This window comes from Panthera onca, chromosome F1, assembly GCF_046562875.1.
Source record: "Panthera onca isolate mPanOnc1 chromosome F1, mPanOnc1 haplotype 2, whole genome shotgun sequence".
NCBI classification, from domain to species: Eukaryota; Metazoa; Chordata; class Mammalia; order Carnivora; family Felidae; genus Panthera; species Panthera onca.
In genome coordinates this window covers 70,008,579-70,034,370 of record NC_138355.1, presented here as the reverse complement: position 1 = coordinate 70,034,370, position 25,792 = coordinate 70,008,579, and the positions used below count along the sequence as shown (strand labels likewise).

Here is a 25,792-nt window from a genome sequence, read left to right as displayed (position 1 = left end):
CCTTGTACTTGAGACGGCTGGCGGGATGACCCTGCACACGTCTTTTGGGTCCCGCCCCTGGGAAAGGCCCTGGTGCCCTTCTGAAAGGTGCTAGCTCCCTGAAGCCTCGCTGCTTCTCACGGCTGCCCTACGTTGTCGCCCAGGTCAGAGCCCGGAGGCCCCGTTCCTACGCGCACTGCCACCAGCGCCCATCCGTCTCTTACCCCCCAGGGTTATTTCCCCTTTCACCTCTCTCCACTTTTGTTTGTCCTTCTTTCCCTTTGTCGGGAGTCTCCCAGTTTCTATCCACAGACGGTCAGCCCAAGGGTCCTCAGATGACCCTCAACCTCCCTGCCCCGCAGTCATCCATTTATCCCCCAAGAACCACCAACGTAATGGAGGCCGGGGACCCCTCGTCTCTTTGAGCCCATCCTAGTGAGGCCCTTGTGGCTCAGCTCAGCGCCCCACCTTCTCCCCAGTGGCCCGTCTGCGGGCGGCCCTGCCCCCCTGCCCCCTTCCCGCCCTCGGATCTGCCCGCCGGTCTCCCGCACGCACACGCACAACTGACCTTCACTCACGCAAACACACAACACACACCCACTGACATTCACACGCACGGTCTCCTACACACCGACATATGCGCGCGCGCGCGTTGTGAAAGGACGCGCATCTGGTGGAAGGGACCTCGGCCGTGACCTTCCCATCGAAGAGCCCAGGGGCCGTGGCCGGCCGGCCGCACCCGCTGGTCCCCGGCGGGCTGGTCGGCAGCCCGAGGTGGAAGAGGCGGGAACGCGCGCGCAGTGGGCCCAAGATACAGACATTAAGATCGGACACTCCCTGTTGCACTGTACAAGGTCTCTGAACCGTAATTAAAAGTTTTTGTCGAGCCCCTCAGCCTCGCCTTGCGACTCTGCGGCCCGCCCGCCCAGCCAGGATCCGGGTGCGAGGCGCGCCCCTTCCCAGCTCCGCACCGCCCTCGGGCTCCCGCGGGTGCGCGCCCCAGCGCGGCTCGGTGACGGACGCCCGCCGCTTCCAATCGGGAGCGCCCGGGGCCGGGGCCGGCCAATAGCCGGCCCCGGGGGGCGGGCCGGCCGAGCCAGTTTGGTTTCGCGCGGCGACTTCAACATGGCCGAAACGCGCAGCAGCGACGCAGGCGGCGGCTGTGAGGGAGAGGGGCCGCCCCGGGAGTCCGTGCCCCCCGGCACCACCGTGCCCAGGGTGAAGCTCCTCGACACTCTGGTGGATACCTTCCTCCAGAAGCTGGTCGCCGCCGGGAGGTAAGGCGGAGGGAGCCCGACGGCCGACCGGCCGACCGGGGAGGGCTCGTGCGGGCCGGCCGCGTCTCGACCCCGCGAGACCCCGAGGGCGCGGCGGCGGCGGCCTGTTCAAGTGGCCTGGCGTCCCCCGTTGGCAGTCGCGTGATCGCGCAGCCGCCTTGGGGCGGGACCGCGCGGTGGTCCGGGCCGGAGGTGCCGGTGGCGGGGGGGGGGGGGGGGGGGGGGGGTCCCGGGCGCGCTCAAACCGGCCCGGTGGGGGCGCCCTTCTCGCGCGGTCCCGTGGGCGGCCGGATGCGGAAATAAGGGGGGCGCGGGAGTGCGGAGCTGTCACTGCGGGAGGGGCGCTGCCTTCCTCCCCGGGTGGTGCCCCCCCGCCCACCTCGCTCGGTGTCCTGGGCGGACAGGGCTGAGGCTGGCGGGTGTTCGAGGGGGGGGGGGGGGTTTGCCCGCGCTCGGATCCCTGCAAGACCCCCGTCCTCGCCTCGTCCCCTGGCGCCGCGCCTTGGCCCTGCCCTTGAGATCGCCCCTCAGTTCACCGGTTCACTCAGCGAACGCTCGGGTGCCCGCCGTGTGCCGGGCACGGTGGCAGGAGCTGGGGAGGCGGCAGAGCAGACGAGGGCCTGGCTCGGGGCCTGCACCCCTTGCGGGAAACAAAATAATCACTGGGCTTGAGGAGGTGCTGAACAGGTGATGTGACAGAGGGCGGCGTGGGGAAAGGGAGCCCGCTCTGACCAGGTGACGCTGAGCAGAAACTGGAAGAATGAGAAGGAACCAGCTCTTGAAGAGCTAGGGGGAAAGCTCCTTGGCAAAGGAGACAGCTTGTGCAAAGGCCCTGAGGTGGCCAGGGCCTTCTAGGAGCTGGCAGAGGGCTTCTAGGAGGGCAAGTGGGGGCCTGTTCATGCCAGATGTAGTTTATGGAGTAATGAATTTGATAAAGTGATTTGTGGTTAAAAAAAATTTAATGTTTATTTTTGAGAGAGAGCACGAGTGGGGGAGGGGCAGAGAGAGAGGGAGACACAATCTGAGGCAGAGGCTCCAGGCTCTGCGCTGTCAGCCCAGAGCCGGTCACGGGGCTTGAAGCCACCAGCAGCAAGATCATGACCTGAGTCAAAGTCAGATGTTTCACCGACTGAGCCACCCAGGCGCCCCTAATTTGTAATTATTTTTATGGGCCCGTCATGACACGCCACCACGAAATGTCCAGGCAGGGTTCCTCCCTTGTTTGTTTGCTTAGATACCCCCCAGCCCCCCAGCTCATTCTTGTCTTCCCCTCCCCTCTCCGTAGGCCCCGCTTCCTCCATTTATTCCTGTACAGATGCATACTGAGCATCGACAGTGTCCCAGGCTCTGTTCTCGGAGCTGGAGATAGGCGATCGAGACAGAAAGGTCCTGCTTTCATGGAGTAGGCAGGCATTCTAGTGCCAGAAAGAAAAATAAATCAGGCTAAAGGAAGAGAGCAGTGGGATGGGGGTGGGGGGCCTGGGTTCGCGTGAGTGCACGGAAGCGACTTTTGAGTCTGTATCCTTGTAAAGTCCGTTGTTTTGTCCGTGCACGTTCGAAGTTCCCGTGCGTGGTGTTGAGCTACATCTGTCTTTTTTCAGCCAACATCCATCCATCTATCTATCTATCTATCTATCTATCTAATCTATCTTTCTATCTTTGTATCTTTTTCTTTCTTTCTTCCTTTCTTTTCTTTCTTTCTTTCTCTTTCTTTCTTTCTTTCTTTCTCTCTCTCTCTCTCTTTCTTTCTTCCTTTCCTTTCCTTTCCTTTCCTTTCCTTTCCTTTCCTTTCCTTTCCTTCTTTCCTTCTTTCCTTCCTTTTTTTTTTTTTAAGACCTAGCCCTGTTCTGGGAGGGCGTATGGTTCGGGTCTTCTCTTGCCGCCTTTCGTTCCACAATGTGCATCACGCACTTACCCAGGCCCGTCGCGGACACCTGCTTGCCTCCAGGTCCCTCCTCCACGGGTCAGGCCACGGCCGATGCCCTTGTGCCGGCGCTAGCTAGCAGCTCTGGCGGGCAGCTAATGGAGAGGGGTCCCTGGATTCCGAGGTTCACACCTGCCCGTGTTCCGTCAGACTGCCTTCCAGAAAAGCCGTCCCGTTGCCTACATCCTCAGCGGCGCCGAGCGTCCTCCATCGTAATACCCGCCGTTCTGAAGGTGTCAGAGGGGCATCTCGCCATCGTGGTTTGCACACCCCTGCTCCCTCACAGCTGCGGACGTCTCCTCGTATCCTCCTGAGGCCTTTGGCTTCTCTTGTGAACAGCCTGCTCACTTCCTCCAGCTTTTTTTTTTTTTTTATTTTTTTCAGACTCGTTTTCCTTATTTATGCATTTGTTTACTTTTTTAAGTTAATTAATTTATTTTTTTTTTAAGTTTATTTATTTTTGAGACAGAGCATGAACGGGGGAGGGTCAGAGAGAGAGGGAGACACAGAATCGGAAGCAGGCTCCAGGCTCCGAGCCATCAGCCCAGAGCCCGACGCGGGGCTCGAACTCACGGACCGCGAGATCGTGACCTGAGCCGAAGTCGGACGCTTAACCGACTGAGCCACCCAGGTGCCCCTAAGTTAATTTATTTTGAGAGAGAGGTCACGGGAAGGGCAGAGAGAGAGAGGGGCAGAGAATCTCAAGCAGGCTCCACACACCGGCAGAGCCTGACGCGGGGCTCAAACTCACAAACCACGAGATCCCGACCCGAGCCAGAATCGAGAGCCGGACGCTTAAGTGACACCCAGGCGCCCCTCGAGGGTGATTTTTTTGAGACTCCAACTCACGTCAAGTCTTTAAGAAGCGTCCAGTATCTTGACTGAGGTGGTAAGTAGGTCTACAAGGTTACACGTGTGATAAAGTTACAGAGATGTCCACACACGCAAAGGTACCCTAACTGTTGAGGTCTGGATGAGCCAGTGTGGGGTTGTGGTTTGATATTGTGCTATAGTTGTGCAAGATGTCACATTGTGGAAGGTCCATTTCTTTGCAACTTCTTACAAATCTCTAACTATTTCAAAATAATGAGTTCAAAAAAAGCTTATCTGCAAAGGATAGGACAGTGTTCAGTGGAAACTAATTGAAAACCACCTAAAACATCCAACATTTGAAGAATGGTGGTCGCTCAAGTAGAATGACGAATAAAGTACTCTGCTGCCTTAAAATTCCATTTTGAATAATACTGAATCATGGGAAAATTATCACATTATAATGGTAAATTTTAAAATCAGGTTATGGGAGGAAGCATCCATATCCCACATTGAATATACTTTTTATCTAATTGTATTCAAATTGCAGTTGACTAGGGGCGCCTGGCTGGCTCAGTCAGTCGAGTGTGTGACTCTTGATCTCGGGGTTGTAGGTTCAAGCCCAATGTTAGGTTTAGAATTTGCTTATAAGAATAAGATCTTAAATAAATAGGGGCACCTGGGTGGCTCAGTCGGTTGAGTGTTCAACTCTTGATCTCAGCTCGGGTCATGATCTCCTGGTTTTTCGGAGCGAGCCCCGCATCAGGCTCTGCACTGACAGTGTGGACCCTGCATGGGATTCTCTCTCCTCTCTCTCTACCCCTTCCCCACTCTCTCTCAAAATAAATAAATAAACAGTTAGGGGCGCCTGGGTGGTTGAGTTGGTTAAGAGGCCAACTTTGGCTCAGGTCATGATCTGGTGGTTCAGGAGGTGAAGCGCCCAGGGGGGCTCTGGGCTGACAGCTCGGAGCCTGGAGCCTGCTTGGAATTCTGTGTCTCCCTCTCTCTCTGCCCCTGGCCCACTCACGCTCTCTCTTTCGGTCTCTCTCTCTCAAAAATAAAAATAAACATTAAAAAAATTTTTAAAAATAAGCATTAAAAAAATTGCAGTTGAGTAGTTGACATGTTACATTTTATAGTCATTTAAAAATAACAATTACAATATTAGCTAATCTGAACTTTTCGTTTTGAAGCCACTCCATTTTTTTTAATTAAAAAAACTTTTCTTGAGTTTTTCTTTATTTTGATCGAGAGAGTGTGAGAGGTTGGGGAGGGGCAGACAGAGAGAGAGAGAATCCCAAACAAGCTCCTCACTGCCAGCCTCCAAGGAGCCCAGGCTGGGCCCCGGCCAGTTCTGGTGCCTTCTCAGGGCAGCTGTTGTAAATCTCCATGACGTCCCTCAGGCCCTTCCCCTGCGCCCCCCCTCCCGCCCCGGCCCCTCGCAGTGAGAATGACCCCTGGCACCCGGTTTGTAGAGACAGTTGAGGTCAGCAGAAGGAGTTGCTCTGACTGTGGATCTGGCTGAGAGAGACCTGGTCGCGCGTCCCCCCAGCCCCCACCAGCAGCGTCCCTCCCTTTACACCCAAGGCTGCAGCTGCAGATCCACCTTCCAGGCTCTAGTCCCACCTCCAGGTTTGTCTCCTTCGGAAGCACTTTGCCGCCACTCCCTGGAAACTGTTCCTTTCAAGGTCATGTGTAATTCTTTGTCGATAAGTCCTGTGGATATTTTCTCATCCTGATCCTCCTTGCTCTTCTTGTAGTAGTTGACCCCGTTAACCACTCCCCTGTCCTTGACATTTGTCCCTTGGTTTCCACACCAGGCTCTGCCCCTCTGCCTTCCTGGGCTCCTCTTCCTCTCCTTGACCTTACATGTGAGCATTGGACTTTCCTCCTGTCACCTCTGCGTCCCGTCTGATGTCCAGATGCTTCGGTGTCCACTGCTCCTTACGTTCGCTCCCAAGACCCCGCACGCTCTGGTCCTTGCCTGCCTCTTGTCACCCCCTCACCCATAATCAGACCTCCTCCTTTCCTGTGAGGTCAGGGCATTTGCATTTGACGTAGGCTCCCCGGGGATGGTTTCCTCCATTTCTTCCCAGACCTTCTCTAAAGCCTTCTTTCTCCCCGGTTATTCTTGGTCACAACACCTGATGTTATTTCTTCACAGCACTTACCCCAGGACACAGCTCCAGGGTCTGTCTTCCCCACATTAAATGTAAGGTCCTGAACACAGGTTCTGGTCTGTTCCACTGGCCACTCTCCACTCATTGCTTCTCACGGTGCCTGGCCCATAGGAGACGCTCAGTAGGTGCTTTTGGAATGCACGAGGATTCCCAAGCTGCATCTCTCTGCCAAGCTCCAGACCTCTGTCTCTACAGTCTACACTGGAGATGGCCCCTTGGTGTCCACACAGCCATCAAGCTCAGCATGGTGGAGACAGGATGGCTGCTCCCTAACTGGGTTGAAGATACTACCGTGTGCCCATTGTCTGGGCCAGAGGTTTGAGGGTCCTCACCCGTCCCTTGTCCCCGTCAGCCACAGCCCCATGGACTCGCACCGCCCTCCCCAGTCTCCTCCTTTCCACCTGTGTACCAGTGCTTAGGTTCAGGGCCACCTGCCTAGACTGATGTGGCAGCCTCCACCCTGGCCCTCCAGCCTCAGTCCTGTCCCTCCCTTACTGCTCAGACTGGAGGTCCTTCTGCTTCAAAGGGTTAATTGGTGGGGCGCCTGAGTGGCTCAGTCAGTTAAGTGTAGGACTTCAGCTCAGGTCATGATCTCGCAGTCAGTGAGTTCAAGTCCCGCATCGGGCTCTGTGCTGACAGCTCAGAGCCTGGAGCCTGCTTCGGATTCCGTGTCTCCCTCTTTTTCCTCCCCTCCCCAGCTCACGCTCTCTCTCAAAAAAAATAAACAAACATTCAACAAACAAAAAAAAAGGTTATTAGGCTCAGGGCTGCTTCCAGAATCAAACATAAGCTCCTTAGCTCAGCACACAAGGCCGTGCACCCCTCGGCCCCTCCCTGTGTCTCCAGCGCAGTCAGGGCAGCACGTGCACTCTTGCGGGCACACGTGCACAGGAGCTCCTCTGCCTCGACCCGCTCTCCCCCGCCGCTTCTCCTAGCCAGGACCTCCATCCCTCTGTGTGCTTAAATAGAAACTTGCAGCTGCTTTCCACACAGAAAGGGCTAGACAAAGGTCACGTATGCAAATACTTGACCCTCTCCCAAGCCGTTAAGTTAAAAGTCCTCGTTCTCAAAGACCAAGTACTTCTCCCGGGACAGGAGTCTCTACATAGTGCAAGCTAGTTTATTCACATGTCGGGTATCCAAAAGGATATTTTAAACCCTAGATTGATTTTCCCTACAACTCAGCATATTTTTCATGTACGTATTAGCTTGACAAAGAGGCAAGTTACATGATGCACCCCAGAATGCCTGGAAGGTTATGGGCCTCGCTGGGCCATCGGATCAGACGGAACCCCTGCCACTGTCTTCCTTTCCTTGGGCCGGCCATGGCAAAGACCCCACCTGTCCTGTCTTGGGCATCAGAACACAGAAACACGGCTCTGTTGGAGCTTACCATTTGTGACCTGTGCCTGGTTGTCAAAAAGGAAGGGTTCTCTTCTGTCCTCACAGGTTCCTGGACCTGCTGAGAAACCACCCTTCTCCTATTTAGCTAAAGCAGGCAGATGAGGCCGTTCCCCCTCCGTGCACTGAGAGGGGCCACCGGCTAGAGGCAGTGGGGGGCCCGGGGGAAGACCGGTTGGCCCCATTTGGCAGAAAGCGGGGTCTGCTGCAGGTGCCATGCCACGGGCGGTGTCCGTCGGGGGCCCAAAGTGGTTGAGTGCTGGCTGTCCCCGGGCTGGCCCAGTGGTGTGCTATGCCTGTTGGGTCTGTGGATCCTGACTTCTGCAGAGCTGACCGCCTGCCCCTGGGCGGGAGCCGGCCCCAGTGTTGTTCTTAGGAACCGGCTCCTGGAGGGAAAGAGTGTGATTTAACAGATCAAGCGTTCCCACAAAATAAATGCCTCCCGACTATCTCCCCCTCTTTGTGCACGTGCCGTGCTGCTGGCAGTGACTTGTCCCTGAAGCACGTGTGACTCTGACTGCGGCTTCAGCCCATGCTCTTCCCACAGCCCTCTGTCCCCCCTGTGTCTTGTCATCACCCCGCCGTGCCCCGCAGCAGCCTGCGGGAGCTGCCTACAGCGTAGACTGCATCCCGCTTAAACCCTTTTCTGGCTCCTGTGTCTGCCCTTCCCTGCCTTCCCCACCGGCCGTGGGCCCGAGGCACCTGATCCCGAGCCGGGTGGCCCCAGCAGGTCTCAGCCGTGCAAGCTTGGGCCAGCTCCCTCATCTGAAAACTGGGGATGGTGAGAGCAGAACCTGCCCCAGAGCGTTATCGAGGAGGTTAGAGTGGCTGCGTGTGAGTGCTCGGCCCACGCCCAGCAAATGTCGCCCGGTGCTACTTTGTCGCACATCCTCTTCAGCTGTGCTGCCTGGGTCTTCGACTCCTGCCTCCCTCTTAGGCTTCAGATGCTGCTTCCTCCAGGGAATCTTCCCTGAGCTCCCTGCAAGCCACCCCTTCCCCCCACCCGCCGGCTACCCCAGCCTCATTTTCTTGGGATTGATCTGTCTTTTAAACAGTGTCCCCTCTGAGGGCAGGGACCACGCTGGGGCACGTTTGGGTCTGTACCATGGCTGGGCCTGGCACGTGCTCAGTGCTTGGTGTTTGTCGAATGAACGAACGAATACAGCAGTCCCCTTATCCAGAGTTGCGTTCCGCAGTGTCAGTTCCTCACTGTCAGCCACGGTCCCGAAGCAGAGGCTCCTCCCTCTGACATCTGCTCACTGTCAGGAGTAGAGAGCAGCTTGTCACATGCCTCCATCCTTCACCTCCTTCACCTGTCACGTGGGCATTTCATCACTGGACCTCATCAACAGGAGGAAAGTGAATATAGTACAGTCACATATTGAGAGACAGACCTCCTAGTGACCCCGACACCACCATTGACAGCGTCCTCTCTCCTCAGGGAGGCATGCACCTGCTCCCTGAGGCTCTGGGTGGCTGAGATCCTTGACAAGTGATGTGTGAGCCCGGTGTGTCCTAGGACTCCCCCCACCTCCATCTGGTGACCAAAGTCCTGGCCACAGTAGTAGGTCATAATCTCTCCACCCACGCCTTACCGCTCAGGTCGCTCTCACCAATGGGAACACCCTCCCCCATGCCCCAGATGCTGCTCCTGGCTTTATCACGGTCCATGCAGTCCTTGGGTGGCATCCGATGAGTAGTTCCAGACCCCAGCCATCCCAGCTCCATCCAGGAGACCCCAATAAATCCCTCTCTGCCCCACCAAAATAATAATAATAATAATAATAATAACAATAACAATAATAATAATAAGGTATTCAGAGAGAGAGAAAGACTACGTTCATGTAACTTTTATTACAGTATGCTGTTATAGGGATGTTATATAGAACAATTATTTTTGTGCTGGTGTTCATCTCTTATGGTGCCTAATTTATAAGTTAAACTTTATCACAGGTATGTATGTATGCATAGGAGGAGAACATAGTGTATGTAGGGTTCAGTACCCTCTGCAGCCTCAGGAATCCACTGGGGGCCTGGGAACATGTCCCCCTGTGGATAAGGGGGACTACTGTAGAGTTACCTTGATGGACATTTTTATCTGCATGCAAATATTTATCAAATCAGAAGTCTTTTTCAGGGACACCTGCGTGACTTGGTGGGTTGAGCATCTGGTTCTTGATTTCAGCTCAGGTCACGATCTCAGGGTCATGGGATGGAACCCCAGGTTGGGCTCCCCACTGAGTGTGGATTCTGCTTAAGATTCTCTCTCTCTCTCTCTCTCTCTCTCTGTCTCGCCCCCCCCTTCCCACCCCTCTCCCCCTCTGTGCATGCTCTGTCTAAAATAAACAAGTAAAAATCATATTGGAAAAAAAAGTCTTTTTCAGAAAAAGTATCCCAATTTCAGATTCTCACTATTAAGCTTCTAGCAGTTGCCAAAGAATCCAAGTAATAAAAAGTTAGGTTAGCCCAAGGGGCCTAAAAGCCTAAAGACCTAATTAAAATTAGGATTTTTTTTTTTTTTAAGATTTTTTTACAGTCATCTTTACACCCAAGGTGGGCCTCGAACTCACCCGGAGATGAAGGGTCGAGATGAAGCATGCTCCCCCGACTGAGCCAGCGGCAGCCTTAAGATTAATTTTTACAGGATAATTTTCTGCCGCAGTTATCACCTATCATGGACCGGTGCTGTCACCAGGAAGCTTTTCTCGGGTGGCAGCCCGGGGACCAAGGACAGGGCGGTGCAGAAGCACGCAGAGAAGCACCTGGGCGAGGGGGTGGGCACTCCCTCCGTATCGCGCGCTCCCGAGGTGTGTGTGTGGGGGGGGGGGGGGGGGGGGGGGGCGGGGCTGGGACAGAGCGCCCTCTGCTGGCCACTCCGCGAACAGGCGCTGGCGGGCAGGTTAACACACCACGGAGGGCTGGACGCTGGGCTTAAATATTTTGCAGTCAATTGTTTTTAAAAGTTAAACTCATGTGATAACTCAATTTGCAGTGAGTTTTTAGTGCAGTAAGTGCAATGCTTTTTCCGTGAAGCATTTCAAAACCAGTGAAGGTGCCTCAGATGTTGCAGAGTAAGAATTTGAGAGGGGTGCCCAGCCGGCTCAGTCAGTGGAACGAGCAACTGTTGGTCTCGGGTTGTAAGGTCAAGACCCACGTTGGGCATAGAGATTACTTAAAAATTAACTTAGGGGCACCTGGGTGGCTCAGTCGGCTAAGTGTCTGACTTCGGCTCAGGTCATGATCTCACGGTTTGTGGGTTTGAGCCCCGCGTTGGGCTCTGTGCCGACCCCTCAGAGCCTGGATCCTGCTTCGGATTCTGCGTCTCCTTCTCTCTCTGCCCCTCCCCCACTTGTGCTCTGTCTCTCTCTATCAAAAATAAATAAATGGAAAAAAAAGCTTAAAAAAATTTTTTTAAGTATAAGAGAAAAATAGATTAAAACCAGTTAATATAGGCATGTTTGTTTTGAAGAAGAAACTTCCATTGATAACAAAAGTAACCCTTTGGGAGGGCACAGTTTAGCCTTTTCTCTGTAGTGGGGCCAGTGTGTTGTTCTGCCACAGGGTTGCCACCAGGATGCATTTGCCAAGCGCCTGCCTTCTGTGGGGGAGGAGACGTCTTGACTCGGGAAACCAACTTACTGTTGGACACTTCTGAGGGGGAAGTGGGGGCCGTTCTTTTGAAATTAATAGTAACAACTGTGGCTAGGGGTGCCCGGGTGGCTCAGTCGATTGAGCATCCGACTTCGGCTCAGGTCATGATCTCGTGGTTCGTGAGTTCAAGCCCCGCGTCGGGTTCTGTGCTGACAGCTCAGAACCTGGAGCCTGTTTTGGATTCTGTGTCTCCCTCTCTCTCTGCCCCTCCCCTGCTCGTGCGCACCCTCTCTCTTTCTCTCAAAAATAAATAAACATTTTTTTAAAATTAAAAAAATAATAACTGTGGCTAACATGGAGCTTTTCAATGTGCTAGGCGCGGTACATATAGTTATTATTCCCATTTGAGAGAGGCAGCAACTGAGGCTTATAAAGGTGAAGAACTTGTCAGAGATCACTCATCAGATGAGTGGTAGAGGTAGGATTTGGACCCAGACAAAAGGACAGGCCGGGAGTCCTCAGAACCAGTGTGCAGTGCCCAGCCCATAGCTGGGTGGCCCCTTGTGTCCCCTTGGAAGGCCAAGGCCAGGAGACCACTCCAGCAGAGGGCAAAGGGGGGCTTGGCAGAGAGGCCACCGGGGAAGCTCACGAGGGAGTACTCCTCCGCCCAAGTAGCCCGGGCCCGGTAGCCTGGGGTCCAGGGTGGAGAGATGGCTGGGAGTGGTGGGGCAGGCCTCCCCTCAGCCCCAGCCCCTGGTCTGCAGGGTGGTCACAGCTCTGGACAGCCTGGAGATCCCAGTGATGTTGCAGATGGCGTCCCCGCCCACAGGGATATTAGTTTACCTGACAAGACAAAACTTGACTTTGCGGTAGGGGGCCGCATGGAAATGCATCACTTTTCCTGCTTCTCCCTGAGAGTATTTTTCCCAGAAATTCACAAGGGCATTCACACCATTCCCAGGCCCACACCTGCTCTCAAGAGCGGGGAGGGGTTGGATGAAGGGGGACACAGGCCCGAGGGTCCGGCTGGAGGACGAGGGAGTACCCCGAGGTGTACCACGTGGTGCCCACGGTTCACGCTGCTCTGTGGGGAGGGGGTCGGAGCATCCTCAGCACGAGGGGAAAACTTTGTGTCTCTACCAGACGATGATGGATGTTTAGTGCACTTCTGGCGGCCATCGTTTCACTGCACACGTGAGCCAGGCCCCGTCGTGCCGCAGCCTTCAACTTCTAAGTCAAGCTGGAAAAATACAAAGCAAGGATCCCTGTCCTCCTGTCCCCTGACGCTGGCCTCCAGTGTGGCCGCCTGCGCTCCGTGTCCAGGGATGTGTGCGAATGTGCTTTGCTCTCGCTGAGCTCTGAGCCCAGCGGGGCCTCGGGAAAGCCTCCCTGGCGGCACTGGAGACTCCCCCAGGAGAGGGGCTCTGGCTCAGCTCAGACCCTCTGCCGTCCAGCGGGATGCTGGCAGGAGGAGCAGGATCTCCGGTGTCCAGGCCGCGCCCGTTTCAAGCCACAATTACCCGGTTCAGTTCCAGCCCGGCTTGGCCAGGCGTCCTGCGTCCCTCCACATCCCTCGTGAGCCACAGACTGCGTGGCGAGGGGGACCGGCAGCACCACAGGATCCCCAGGGCTCCGCCGAGGGCAAAGGGTGCCAGTCGTCCGTTCCTTGCCCCCAGGTGCACCAGTGTCCGATGTGTACCCTCCAGCAGGGAGAGACTGTCCCTCCTGCAGAGGGGCCGGGCGGCAGAGGCTTGCAGCCGGCCCTCCGAAAACAAAGCCCCGGCTGACTGTGTTTGCCAGCTTCCGAGGCGTAAATACTCACTAGAGCTGCGGAAAGATGGGTGGTTGGGCACCGTCACAGAGTGCTTCCACGGGGACGCCGCCAACAGCCTCGCGCAAGGAAAATGTGCTGGAAGGATTAGGAAGCCGTGTGTTTTGAATAGTTAGTACCTTGTTTTTAACATAACTTACTGCCAGATTATATAATTTAGTGTTCCGTGCTGGCTGCGTCTCCTGAAGATGTAACGGCTGTCCCTCGCAAGCCTCTGTGTGCTCTCCCTTGTCACCTGTTTCACAGCCCCTGTTCAGGGCCAGGAACGGGGGGGTGGGGCGGCCGAGGGCCAGCAGTGAGTCCCGGTGGCAGGGGGGGTGGCGGGGGCGGGCTGCGCACGGGCTTCCAGGGACCCGATCCCAGCCTGGCCACACAGCTGAGGAACATCCGGACCCACAGCCGAGCACAGACGTGGGCTTTTGTGTGGTTGAGCGCTCGCTGGCTTGGACACTTCCAGCAGGTCATTTGAACACTGCTTCATCAGACAGGCTGTCACTGAACCCCCACCCCACCCGCCCCCAGCTTAATGGCGATCCCCGTGACACTCTGAAGCCCGTGACCCTTTTCCTTCTAAGTGCCCTCCACAGTGGTCATCACCACGTTCTCACGAGTGTCTGTGATTGCTGCCATCTCCCTGCCAGAAGCTCCAGGAGGGCCGTGTGGCCTCCCTCCCGCCCAGTGGCCAGTAGCCCGTGGGTGGCCAGCATGGACATAGGCAGAAGGGGAAGGGCCTGAGGGGGAAGGTAGAGAGAGACGAGCAAGCAAGGAGTGGGGAGAGAAAAGGCAAGAGACTTCTTTAACTTACTGGCATGTCTTTGTGCAAGACGGCCAGCCATCAGAAGTGTCCCGGGTACCCCGGTCTTTCCAGCTATAAGGGCTGTAGCAGCGAGATGCTTCGGCCGCCGCTGCCGGAGACCTGATTAGAAATGGCTTGAACAACAAGAGGCATCCATCACGTCACTAGCGAGCAGCCCCGAGAGGCGTGGACTCTAGCTTGGCGTCTTCGGCAGCTTGACGATGTCCTCAGAGACCCCAGTTCTTTCCCTCCTTCCGTTCTGCCTCCTTAGGGTATAAACTCTGCCCTCGGGCCAGAGACCCCTGCGGTGGCCGGGAGCCGGACGCATCACCTGGATACGGTCACGTCCTCCAGAAAGGGCATCAGTTCCTTCCTCTGTGGCTCCTTTGAGGAGGCAGGAAAACTCTCCCAGAGGCCACATGTCCTGTCCTAATCCAGCCCAGCAAGGGGCCTGGAGCGACCAGAGTTTCTCCGGGACCCCTACCCACACCAGCAGCAGTGTCACCTGGGAGCTGGTTGGAAACCGGGGAGGCGGCTGGCGCTGAGCCTTAGCAAGCCCTCTACCCCGGTGGTTTGAGTGGCTGGACCATCGTGACCCACCCTTGAGGGTAACCCCTGGGCTCCCCTGCGGCTCTGCGGAGAGGCAGTGAGTGGTCAGGTGGGGCTGAGCCGTCTGCAGTGACCGGAGGTGCAGGCGAGACGCTTTGCACCCACCGCCTTTAACCAGCGCGGTGAGGCTGACCCGGCCCGGAGCCCTGCCGTGGGAGGCGCCCCGGCAGCTGCTGAGGGCTGGCTCTCCTTCCCACCAGCTACCAGAGATTCACCGACTGTTACAAGCGCCTCTACCAGCTGCAGCCTGAGATGACGCAACGAATCTACGACAAGTTTATCACCCAGTTGCAGACGTCTGTCCGGGTGAGTGGCAGGGAGCCCGGCAGGCAGTGCTGGTTCGGGTCCTGCAGGCAAGGGCCGTACGCTCAGCCCCTGCCGGTCCCCAGTGGTCAGGCCACGGTGGCCGCCGTCCCTTCCTTCCCAAGGACGGGCACCTCGACACCCCCGCTCTTGTCCTCCTGCATCATGACTGTCTGCTGGGTCGTCTCGTCTTCGTACCTCCAGCACCTGGTGCAGGGCCTGGCACGGACAGGGCACTTAACAAACCGTTGAATTCAACGGAACCGCATACGACAGGGAGCCCAAGAGAGGCCGCTGCATTCAGGTCTTTCAGTGACCGTGATCCCTCTTGAGGGCTCTGTCTCCCTGCCGGCACGCGCCAGGGGGGCCCGGAAGCACCCAGACGCATCTGTGCCACCGGCACGGGGTGCGCTGGGCCTGGGGCTGCGGCACCCAGGGTGACGGGCAGGCTCTTTTCAGATGTTTTCCTTCTTACGCTTTCTGTTCTTCGTTACTAAAGTCCCCTGGAGAGAAGAGGGCGTGTGGGTACAAAAGCACAGAACAGGAATTCGCCAGAATGTTACTGAGTCCTGTACTTTCACTGTGGGCTTGTGTGGTGTCCTTACAGCCCTTTGCTGCTCTCTCTTCAGGAGGAAATCTCCGAAATCAAAGCAGAGGGGAACCTGGAAGCCGTCTTGAATGCCTTGGATAAGATCGTGGAAGACCGCAAGGACCAGGAGGAGCCGGCCTGGTGAGAAGGTGGTCCGCGAGGCTCACGTGCGACGAGGCCGCCCCCCCAGCATCCCGACGGGGCTTCCGCCAAGAGCTCACACGCCTGAGACTCGGGGCGCAGCCACCCGTGTGGTGCCCTCCGGGAAGGGGAGCCCCGATGCAGGCGCGGGCGGGCTGACGAAAGCCTTCCTGGGGGGACTCGTTTCAGGACCCCTCTGGCCCGCGGGGCACATCCGGCGGGAGGCGGAAGGGCAGATTGGCGATCTTCCGGCCGGCTGGCCCCGGGCATCCGGGTTTTATTTGCTCGTCCACTTAAATGTTTAGGGAGTACCCACCACACGCCCCGAGATCAGCAGTGAACTGGAGCCAAGAGACCTGCCCCTGGGGCCGCATTCCCGGGGTGTCCCGCGCAAGGTGGAGGCGCCCTTAGCTCCTGCCTCCCCCCGCCCTCCCCGCCTGAACAGCACGTTAGGCCAGAGTGACAAAACACCTTTCTTGTGCTTTCCAATTTTTTTATGCTTTGTGACCGGAATACTTAAGAGAATGACGTTATAGAACTGAAAAAGACATTTTTGAGGAACTTGCAGTGTCTTTCACCCGGCTGCTCATCAGACCCGCCCCCACCCCCCACTTGGGGTCTTCAGAGGCCTCGCCCCTCACTCTTGCCTCCAGGCCTGTCTTCCTCAACTTCCTCTGTTACCCAACCCTTGCTGGGGCCTTTCCTGTCATCCTGCCCCAGCCCACGCCACCCTCCAGCCCCGTGTCTGGGGAGTGGGCGCACGTGGTTCTGGGGACAGAGGCAGCCGTGGGGCCGGGTGTTGGGGGGGGGGGGGGCGTGGCGTGCCAGGGAAAGGGTCACCACTCGCCCCATCCCCGTGCCCCCTGTGGCCTCGCAGGCGCCCGAGCGGGAACCCGGAGGCGGACCTGCGCAGTGCCCTGGTGCCCTACTTCCGGCAGCAGCGGGACGCCTTGCAGCGGCACGTGTGCAAACAGGAGGCGGAGAACAGGCGGCTGGCGGAGGCCGTGGTGGCCGGGCGCCAGCAGGTGCAGGAGCTCCAGCGGCGGGGCCAGGCCCGGCAGCAGGCCTGGCAGGTGAGTGCCCGGCCCTACCCTCGGGCACAGGCTCCCGGCCCAGGGGGCCACGACCTCGTGTTAGTCGGGGTGACATGGGGTTCCCCACACAACTGCTCCCCAGTAGCTTTAAAACATGTACATCAGGATGACGTCTAGAGCCTTCGGCACACATAAAACATGCTCTGTGCAACAACTGTGTTCTCTGAGGGTGAAGGGACTCTTTGAGAGTGGCCCACGTCCCCTGGGGCTAAGCGGGTGAGTGGGTGACCTGGCTGAGGATCCAGGGAGCGGGCACGGCCGTAGAGACAACATGGGTTTTCTTACCGGCTCGAGAGGTGGCTCTGGTCAAGGGTTGCCAGCAGGGCTTGAGCGGTGGCCACACTGTTGGGCTCCTTCCGCTGTCCGGGTGTCCACCTTGTGTCCTCTCTCCCACCCGATGGCTCCCCTCCTGGGGCGGGCCTTCCTGCGGCGGAGGGCAGCGGGTCCCCAGGTCCCTGGCTGCCAAGACCCTGAGCCCTGGAGGGCCCGCGGCAGGACGAGGGCCAGAAGCTGGCCTTTTCCCTCTTGTCATCACCCCCTCTTTGGCTCCGGGGTCCCTGGGGAAGCAGGCCCCAGCGTGCTCGTGACCAGGGCCCACAGCCTGGCACTGTGTAGGGGCACTTTGGGGCCACCCTGCTGAGTCCTCAGGCAAGGTGCTGCCCCACCATCCCCCTCTGTCACCACGAGGCCGCCAGTCACTCTTCTCTCTGGGCCCTGCTCATAACCCACCTCACCCGGTGCCCCTGCGGGCCCGAGGCGTGTGTGAAGCTGGTCCCTGCCTGAGCTCAGCCTGGGCCCAGCCACTAGCACAGTCAGGTCAAGAAAGTTCCTCCACTAGAAATCACTGATGGAGGTCAAAGGATCACAGGGACACTTTGGGGACCCTTATTCAAGATGGGCGCTGCTCTGGGGAGGCCCAGCGTCAGTGGCCATGGCGCCCAGCCTGCCGTGAACACCTGCTGAATAGGGGGGCCCCTGCTGGGCCTGTGACATGAGCCAAGACCCCCTCTGTGTTGTCCTGGGGGACATAGGCCCGGAGTCCAGCACAGTGGAGGCAGAGGGTTTGGATTTTCTCATCTGTCTGTTCCCTCCTACCGCTGCCAGGCCCTGCACAGAGAACAGAAGGAGCTGGTGGCTGTGCTGGGGGAACCGGAGTGAGGAGGCGACGGCCGGACCAGGAGCAGAGGGCCGTCGAGGTCGAGGGCCTGGCCTCCGAGAACCACTGGCATGGTGCCCAGTCCCTGAGTGGGGATGGAATTAGCTGGAGGATGAGGCTTGTCTGTCCTGCTTTGGGGGCTCCCCTGGGGTCCCCCCCAACACACACACACACACACACACACACACACACACACTCACACTTCAGATTCTTCCCTGTTTTCTTGTAACTAGGACTGTTGGGCAGCTCCAATCCCAGGAGTCGTTCCCTGCCTGCTCCTGAGCCCCTCCCCTCCCCCCGCCCCGCCCCCCGCTCGGGGAGTCTGTGTCCATTCTCCACTGATTGCCCCCTTGCTGGCCAGCCTGAGGACCCGTGCCACGTTCTCCCCACATCCGTAAATAAACTTCCTGCACTTCCTACACTGTAATCTGTGAGGATGCTTCCTCTGCGGGGCCTCTCCCAGGCCAAGACCCCTCTTGGCTCTCAGAGCCCTGGCTGGGGTGGGGGTGGGGGGAGGCCGTACCTGACCATCAGGTGCAGGAGGGCAGCGAAGACCTTGTCACAGAAGGCTGGACCCCTGGGTTCCACCCCTCTTTGCTGTCTGGGTTCATTGTGAGAAAGGCTCTGTGCCGCCCCCACCTCCCCCGGGGTGTGCACACGGTGAGCATGCGCGCCAGCGGGTGGGCCCTCCGAGTAGCTGGTGCTCTGCCCCCTTCCCCGGCCAGGGCTCAGCCAGGCATCAGGAGGGGCTCGGCCACGGGCGGGATGGGTGCTTCCTCTGGCCGGCGGTGAGGGGACGGGTACAAGGCAGGGCCCTGGAGAGGGCCTCACCCCAGAGAGGCCAGGCGCAGTCTGTCTGGGAGCACTGGGAACACTCCGACATCAGGGTGGCCCTTGCTGGCCACCTGCTGCCCTGAATTAAGCTCAGTGGAGCCGCAGCATCCAAACACGGGGCAGTGGGGTGGGCGGGGAGTGCCTGGTCAGGTCCCCACCTGCGGTGGGCCGGGCGTGAGAACACCCTCCCTCCTCTCCAGGCTGGGCCGAGCGGGACTTGGCTCCCAGGTGTGCTGGGATGGGCCTTTGCGGGCTGGATGTCTGCCTCTTGGGAGACAGGTCCCCACAGTTGCTAACACTGGGGAGGCTGTACGGCCAGGCAGAGGGGCCCTCTCCCTGCTCCTCACTGGCTCTGCCTCCCCATGTGCCAGAGGCGCAGGGGAGAGGGTCCCCACCGCCCCAGACAGAAGAGCTGTCCTGCTCTCACTCCCGGCCCACCTCTCTTGGCTTTGGGTTCCGGTCCCGACACACGAGGCCTGAGCAGAGCCGAGCAGCTCCCACACCAGGCCTCCCCCTGGTGTCTGGCCGGGGCAGGGTGCCTCCGGGTGAACGAGGGCATCGCTGCCTTGGGCCCCTCCCTCCCTGGGGTTTGGCTCCTGCCCACAGGCCGTCAGTGGAAATCACAGTCTTAGAGCGACAGTCCAGCTCTACTTGAGTCTATTTTAGACCTCGAGCCCCCCTTTCTCCCCTCCTGCCCCTCCTACTCCACCCAGCTGGTGCTCAAACTGAGGCTGGGGGACTTGAGGTGACCCCCGTGGGGAGGGGCCCGGCCTGTCCAGAGGCTGGAGGCCCACACCCTCCTCCATCACTTCCAGGGGCCTGGCCAGGCAGCTCAGCTCCAACCACATCCTTTGGGGTTTGGCCTACAGAGCTGGGGCGGATGACCCCCAAATAGCCCTGGCAGATTCCCCCTGACCCACCCTCGCCTCCGGGGCGCAGCCCAGGGTATAAAATGGTGCTGGCGGGAGAGGCAGACCAGCCGAAGTCCAGCAGCAGCCCGGGCGGCCACTGACAGCCACGCCATGAGGCCCCTGACGATCCTCGCCCTGTTGGCCCTGGCCATGCTCTGCCTCTGCCCAGCTGGCCCGGCAGGTGAGTGCCCCCACCTCTGCCCCCGCCTCCCCTCCCGCCGCCCTCCCGGTCTAACCACCTCCTGCAGGCTCAGTCCCAGTGCAGGGAGAGGAGGGGAGGCCCCGGGGGGGTGAGCAGGGGTGAACTGGGTCCTCTCCTTTGCAGATGCAAAGCCCAGCCGTGCAGAGTCAGGCCGAGGCGCAGGTATGTGGCAGGGCCTGGTGGGGGGCCGTGCCTGCAGGGCTGCCCGCCGTGCCCCCAGACCCAGAGCCATCTGACCTCTGCCTTTCTGTTCCACAGCCTTCGTGTCCAAGCAGGAGGGCAGTGAGGTGGTGAGGAGGCTCCGGCGCTACCTGGCCCCTGGGCTGGGGTGAGTGCTGGGCCGTGGCCGTGGCCGTGGCCGTGGATCCGGGCTGGGGTGGGGGGCGAAGGCCGGGATCCGGGTCTGCCAGGGCCGTGGGTGGAGGGGGTGGGCATGTTTCTTGGAGGCTGATGCCACTCTCTTGGGCCGTCAGTGCCCCAGCCCCCTACCCGGACCCCCTGGAGCCCAAGAGGGAAATATGTGAGCTCAACCCCTACTGTGACGAGCTGGCTGACCACATTGGCTTCCAGGACGCTTACAGGCGCTTCTACGGCACGGTCTAGAGCAGGCGCTCCCCACCCAGGACCCCTCCCCTCCCGGCGCCCTGACCTCCCTGCCCGGCACGTGTGGGGCCCCCGGCATCCCCGCTGCTCCAAAATAAACTCCAGAAGAGGAATTGGTGGGGCTGCGAGTCTCTGTCCGCCCGTGGACGTCCGTGGCTTCCGTGGCGTGGGAGGGGAGAGAGGGGAGGGAAGGGAAGGTGCGGGCGGGGACGGGAGTGGAGGGGCGGTATGACCTCTTTGGTCCCAGAAAGTGCTTCCCAAAGTCCGCTGTTGACTTATTTATTTGTACTGTACTCGCCTCATCTGGAAGCGTCGAAAGCAGCTTCCTAAAAGTCTTATTAGGATTCCCCCCTCGAGCCCAGCACCCCTCCCCCCACAAGCCCCTGCACCAGCCACGACGCCCAAATTTAGACCCAAGGTCCTGGACACCTTGAGCACACGGCTGTGACCAGCATCGACAGACCACATCCCTGTGGGCAAACAGCCCGTTTGGGAGGCGAGGGCGCCAGCGGGCCTCGGCGCAACAAGCACGCGAGGCAGGCCTAGGTTAGTCGTGTTAGTGACCCCCCTGCGCTCAGCAGAGACTCGCAGGCAGGAAGGGACCAGGTGTCGGGGCCCAGTGCCTCCCCCTCCCAGCCTCCAGCCGGGGCGCTCCGGCCCCGGACGCTTGCACTGCCCTTCTCAGACCCTCGGCACTTGCCCCAGCCCCCTGAGAGCACCGTCACTGACCCCTCCTGCTCACGGCCAGCACCCCCTGCCCCCTGCCCTCCTCTCCTGCGCCCCCTCCCCTCTGTCCCAGGCTCCAGTCTCGGCCCCAGGCTCCGACGTGCCCCTTCCGGGCTCCTCCCCGGCATGGGGAGGGGAGGGGGGCCTGGCCTCTGCCTTTCCCCAGGGCAGGCTCATTGCTGTTTGGCCTTCGTTCCCCCCTCCGGCGGGCCACCCTGCAGCAGGGGGCACATGCTGGGGGCCCGAAATAGGGAGGTCGTGAAGGCGGCAATGATGAGCAGGTTCCCGGCCACCGCCAGGCCCAGCGTGGCCAGCGTGCCCACCAGGCCCAAGGGGGGCTCCTGCGCGGCCAGCCAGGCGCGGCGAGACCCCATGTCAGCCAGCACCGCCTCCAGCTGGAAGTGGGTGCCCAGCACCGCGCAGATGTGGAACAGCTGGTGGCTGTGGCCTGCGGGGAGGGTGGGGGAGGTCAGGGCACACGGCCCATTCCCAGGGCGGCCCGGACGCACCCTGGGACCCGTCACCTCGTCCTCCGGGCCTGCTGCTCCCCCAAAGTGGGAAGCAGTGAACGAGCTGGTCTGCACGAGGCCCCTCGTGTCCTTGCTACCGGGGCCACCTGAGGGGGAGGGGAGCGCCGGGACCAGGGCCCCTTCCAGGAGCACTCCTCCGTCCCTCGCCCCTCGGTTCGATCCCTCGGTCCCCGCGCCCCTCCCGGGGGGGGGGGGGGGGGGGGGGCGGCTGCCCCTCTCACCGATGTAGTCGAAGCGCCCGGGGGCCAGCCGCTCGGGCAGGTGCGAGGCGAAAAGGAAGCCGGTGAGCAGCGCGCAGAGCAGGTGGTAGGTGTGGCTGGAGCTCAGCGCCTCCCGCCCGCAGCTGTGGCCCCGGTCCCAGCACAGGCCAAGCTGGCAAAGGGAGAGCGGAGCTGGTGGGGACGGCCTTTGGGAGGGGCTCCGGGGAGGTCCGGGCCCCAGGCCCGCTTACCCGGTAGAAGAGAGGCAGGTTGTCGAACAGGAAGGGGTAGGCGAAGGCGGCGGTGCGGAGGATCTTACTGAGCCGCGGGCTTTCCAGCTCGGGGAACCTGGGGGGCGGGAGGGAGAGGCGGTCGCCATCCTTTCTCCGGGCGGGGGCGGGGGTGGCGGTCACAGAGGGACAGGATGGAATGTCAGTGCTGTTAGGGCACGTGACCCCTCTGGAACCGGCCACACCTGTGGGGGGGGCGGGGGGGGGGGGACGGACGCCTGCCTCCTCTGGCGGGGTAGCGAGAATTCGAGGGGGCGGCGCTGGCGAGGGGTGCGCCCCGCCCCCCTCCGTGGCATCCTCAGCAAGCACAGGCTCTGTTACTCACGTCGGCCACCCCGAGGCGCGGGTACCCCGTCGCTCGCCCCCGGTGCGTTCGGGGTGCCCTGTCCCGTCCCTCCGCCTTCCCCTTCCGCACCGGCCGAGAACCCACCGGGAGTAGCAGGAGAGGCCGGTGCACAGGAAGGAATTGAGCGCGGCGGCGGGCACAAAGAGCTGGTGCAGGCGGCCGTGCAGCCAGGAGGCCGGCATGGAGTAGGCGGCGTAGGGGAAGGCGCAGCCTGGGGAGGAGGGGGAGGGGGAGGGGCGGCAGCTGAGGCCCGAAGGGGGGCCCCCCCGCCGCGCCCCGGGAGCGCCGCCCCCGCCCCCGCCCCCGCCCCCGGAGCGACCCCGGCCCCGCGGGGCTCACCCAGGCTGTAGAGGCTGAGCGCGCCGTAGTCCAGGAAGTAGCAGATGTGGCGCGCGCGCGGCGACATGGAGCTGAAGGTGTGCGCGCAGCACGACGCGAAGGGGTAGAGGCAGGCGGGCAGCAGGAAGACGAGCAGCGGCCGGTGGTAGGGCTCCGCGCGGAAGCCCGGGCCCCCCGCCAGCGCCAGCAGGCGCCACAGGAAGTACCTGCGGGGCAGGTGCTCAGGCCGCCGCCCGGCCCGCCGGCCCGCCCGCCCCGCACCCCCTCGGGCCACCCCTCACCAGGTGGGCAGGAAGTGAGTCCAGATGTTGACCGTCTCGTTGGTCATCTGGAAGGAGCTGAGGACACAGTCCCGGGCGGAGCTGCTGGGGCGGCGGTACCCAGACATGATGCCGTCTTCCCAGAACACCTGTGCGGTGGCGGGTGGGACAGAGGGGCGTCATTGTGTCCGACCCTTTCTCTCGCCGAGGGCTCTCGGAAGCAGCGTTCAAGAGAATGGGCTGGAGGTCGCAAAGGCCTCAAAGCCAAACCGACCGTCCCCCATCTTACCACGGGCCGATACCCAGAAAGCAGATGAGAAACAGTAGAGCCGGTGGACGGGACCAGATAGGAGGGGGCGGGAGGGGGCGGCACAGACTGGGCGCCCTGAGGAAGGAGGGGATTCTGGAGGGAGGAGCGTCCTGGGCTCCGGGAGGGGTTGCCAGCCAGGTCCTCAGCAGGGGGACGGCAGGGACGAGCGGGCCAGCAGGAAGGACTTCCCCAGCGGCTCAAAGAGAAGAGCCTCTGCCCCAGTCGGCACTGGGGAGGGGGAGTCGACGGGTCAAGCCCCTCACCCGAGGGACCTGGTGGATGCGAAGGAGTTGGGGCAGCTTGAGACTGAGCATGGTGACCCGGCACCTCCACGCTGACCTGGAGACAAAGTGCGGGTTGAGGGGGATCAGGTCTCCGCGTCCGCAGGCCCCTCTCACCCAGATCCAGGCCGGGCCTGGTCACCGGGCCCCGGGGTGGGCTGTGGGCACCTACGCGCGTGCGGGTGGGAGCTGGCCACTGAGCTGCTTCCCGCAGGCCGGGGAGGGGGGGCGGCCCCGCTTCCCCGACTCTCCATCCCAGCCGGGAGCACTCGGTTCCCCAAGAGGGGCTGCTCAGCCTCAGCCCAGGACAGAGCGAGCGCAGGATCCTCCCCATTTGGAAGGCTGCCTCGGTGAGTGGGCCCAGACCCTGGACCTAGGCCCCCAGCCCCCAGTTTTTTTGTCCCCGGAGAACCCTGATTCGTGGAGGTCAGGGCGGGAGGGCCCCGGCACCCCCGTGCCACCACCAGAAAGCCCCTCGGCCCGCGGAGCCTGGCTGAACAGAGGAAACTTATGGCGCTGGCGGAGAATTCCTGGAGAGGCCAGATGGCCGCGGGAGGGGGCGAGGAGCCGGGATGCCTGGCTCTCTTCTGAACACTACGCTCGTACCCCGGGGTCCCCGACCCTCCTGAGCCCCGTACCCCTCGGCTCCAGACCTGCGCGCCGCCTCCGGGTGGCCGCGGCTCTGCCGCCCCGCCGGCCTCTCCCAGGCACATTCCTTGGCACCAGTGGAGGGGCTGGGCCAGCCGGGCGGGTGGAGTCGCCCCGGGGGAGAGAGAGTAAGACCCTCCCTCCCCAGGCCCCAACTTCCCTGCAACAATACGGCCCAGCCCCGCCCGTCTTCCTGCCGCCAGCCGGGCCAGGCTGTGTCTGCGCCGCGCCGCACGCCGGACCCCGGCGCTGCCGGGTCCCCGCCCCGCCCAGCCTCCACTGCTGCCAGGCCCTCTGCCCCTGAGCCGGGTGCCTGGTCTCCGATCCCTGTGCCCTGGCCGAGCTTTTAGGTGAGGCCCCCGAGGGCACCCCCGCGCCCCCAGGAGTGGGATGGGGGTGGTGTGGCCTATCCTGCACGCCGCCCACCTCCCCACCTCCCCCGGGGGGACGGGTGGCAGCGAACACGGAACACGCCGGGGCCTATGTCCCCTGAGTCCCTTTCCCCCTTTGCGGGAGGGCCTAGGGTCTCTGGAGTAGTTTGTACCGGAGGCGTGGAGACAGAGGAGGGGCGGGAGCAGTCGCCTTAGCTCCGGTCCCCAGAACGGGTGTCACAGCCTCAGGGGAGCGTCCTTACCCAGAGCTCGGGGGGAGGGGGCGCTCCCAAGCCTGTGGGTCCACGGGCCCAGGGCCGCTCCGGCAGAGTCCCAGGCTCCGCCAGCCAGGCTGCCGCGAGGGAGAGTGGCAGGCGGGCCAGGCCTGGGCGGCGAGTGAAACAAAAGGGAGCCAGGGAACAATCCCAGCCTTGTCCAGCCCCCAGGGAGCAGCTCGGGGTGGGGGGGGGGGGGGCGCCCCATTAGCAGGCAGCTCACTCGGCCTCCTGCACACAGCCAGCCCCTCCAGCTCGACCCAAGCCCACTGAGACCAGAGCGGCCACAACCGGCCGGAGCCCCAGCCGGGACCCCAGCCGGGACCCCGCCAGGGCGACGCGATCTTCTCAGACCAGGCTACACGGGGTGCCAGGTCCTCCCAGGAGCGGGTGGCTCTGCCTGAGGCCAGGCACCGGAACCCCACTCCTGACTTGTGACTTCAGAGAGCACCTCTCAGCGGCCAGGGCCGGGCAGAGACCAGAGCAAAGGCCTTTACCGAACGCTGGTTCAAGCACAAGGGAACTGCCCGGCGTGTTCACTCCCCAGACACACGTTGAGGTGCCTGTCCCTGCAGAGGGTGGGGGACTGAGGGCCCGGAGGCTGCTCTCCAGGCTCACCCCCACGTCCCCCTTGAGGAAGAGCATGTGTCTGACTCAGAAGGGCCAGCAGGAGCAGCGAATTGCCCCGGGGGGGGGGGGGGCTCACTGGTTTTCACGCAGCCAGCACCCCAGCAAAGGCGCCAGCTCAGCTCACGGGGCCAACGAACTGGACGACGTCCTTCACAAGAGCATCTCCGGAGCTTTCTCCTGAGTTGCCGGCATCTTGAAAAGCCGCTTCAGCAAGAAACCTCCAACATCCCAATACAACCGTGCAGAACGGGGGTGCCTGGGTGGCTCAGTCAGTTAAGCCACGGATTTCGGCTCAGGTCGTGATCTCGCCATTTGTGAGTTCAAGCCCCACATCGGGCTGTCACATCGGGCTCTG

General features: G+C 60.9%; 3 protein-coding genes across 11 annotated transcripts; 2 read left to right on the top strand and 1 right to left on the bottom strand.

The window, feature by feature from the left end:
• The first annotated feature begins 1,069 nt into the window (after positions 1-1,069).
• Positions 1,070-17,790, top strand: PMF1 (polyamine modulated factor 1). Its single transcript, XM_060644667.3, has 5 exons — positions 1,070-1,256; positions 14,599-14,704; positions 15,331-15,431; positions 16,309-16,504; positions 17,630-17,790. The coding sequence occupies exons 1-5, from the start codon at positions 1,105-1,107 to the stop codon at positions 17,681-17,683; spliced, it is 609 nt and encodes a 202-aa protein (XP_060500650.3). The 5' UTR covers positions 1,070-1,104; the 3' UTR covers positions 17,684-17,790.
• A 406-nt stretch (positions 17,791-18,196) lies between these two features.
• Positions 18,197-20,344, top strand: BGLAP (bone gamma-carboxyglutamate protein). The gene is made up of 4 exons (XM_060644668.3): positions 18,197-19,607; positions 19,752-19,790; positions 19,887-19,956; positions 20,102-20,344. The coding sequence occupies exons 1-4, from the start codon at positions 19,538-19,540 to the stop codon at positions 20,229-20,231; spliced, it is 309 nt and encodes a 102-aa protein (XP_060500651.1). The 5' UTR covers positions 18,197-19,537; the 3' UTR covers positions 20,232-20,344.
• A 696-nt stretch (positions 20,345-21,040) lies between these two features.
• Positions 21,041-25,138, bottom strand: PAQR6 (progestin and adipoQ receptor family member 6). Of its 9 annotated transcripts, none has more exons than XM_081791970.1 (8): positions 24,796-24,898; positions 23,496-23,571; positions 22,944-23,071; positions 22,663-22,868; positions 22,408-22,534; positions 21,939-22,035; positions 21,709-21,859; positions 21,041-21,573 (listed from the first exon to the last, which is right to left on the bottom strand). In XM_081791970.1, the coding sequence occupies exons 2-8, from the start codon at positions 23,544-23,546 to the stop codon at positions 21,131-21,133; spliced, it is 1,203 nt and encodes a 400-aa protein (XP_081648096.1). In that variant the 5' UTR covers positions 23,547-23,571; positions 24,796-24,898; the 3' UTR covers positions 21,041-21,130. The 9 variants fall into 9 exon arrangements, with proteins under 9 accessions (XP_081648096.1, XP_081648095.1, XP_060500645.2 ...); XM_081791969.1 differs by lacking the exon at positions 24,796-24,898 and adding an exon at positions 24,167-24,276; XM_060644662.3 differs by lacking the exon at positions 24,796-24,898 and adding an exon at positions 24,167-24,269 and having other exon boundaries at positions 21,041-21,405.
• Positions 25,139-25,792: the final 654 nt, after the last annotated feature.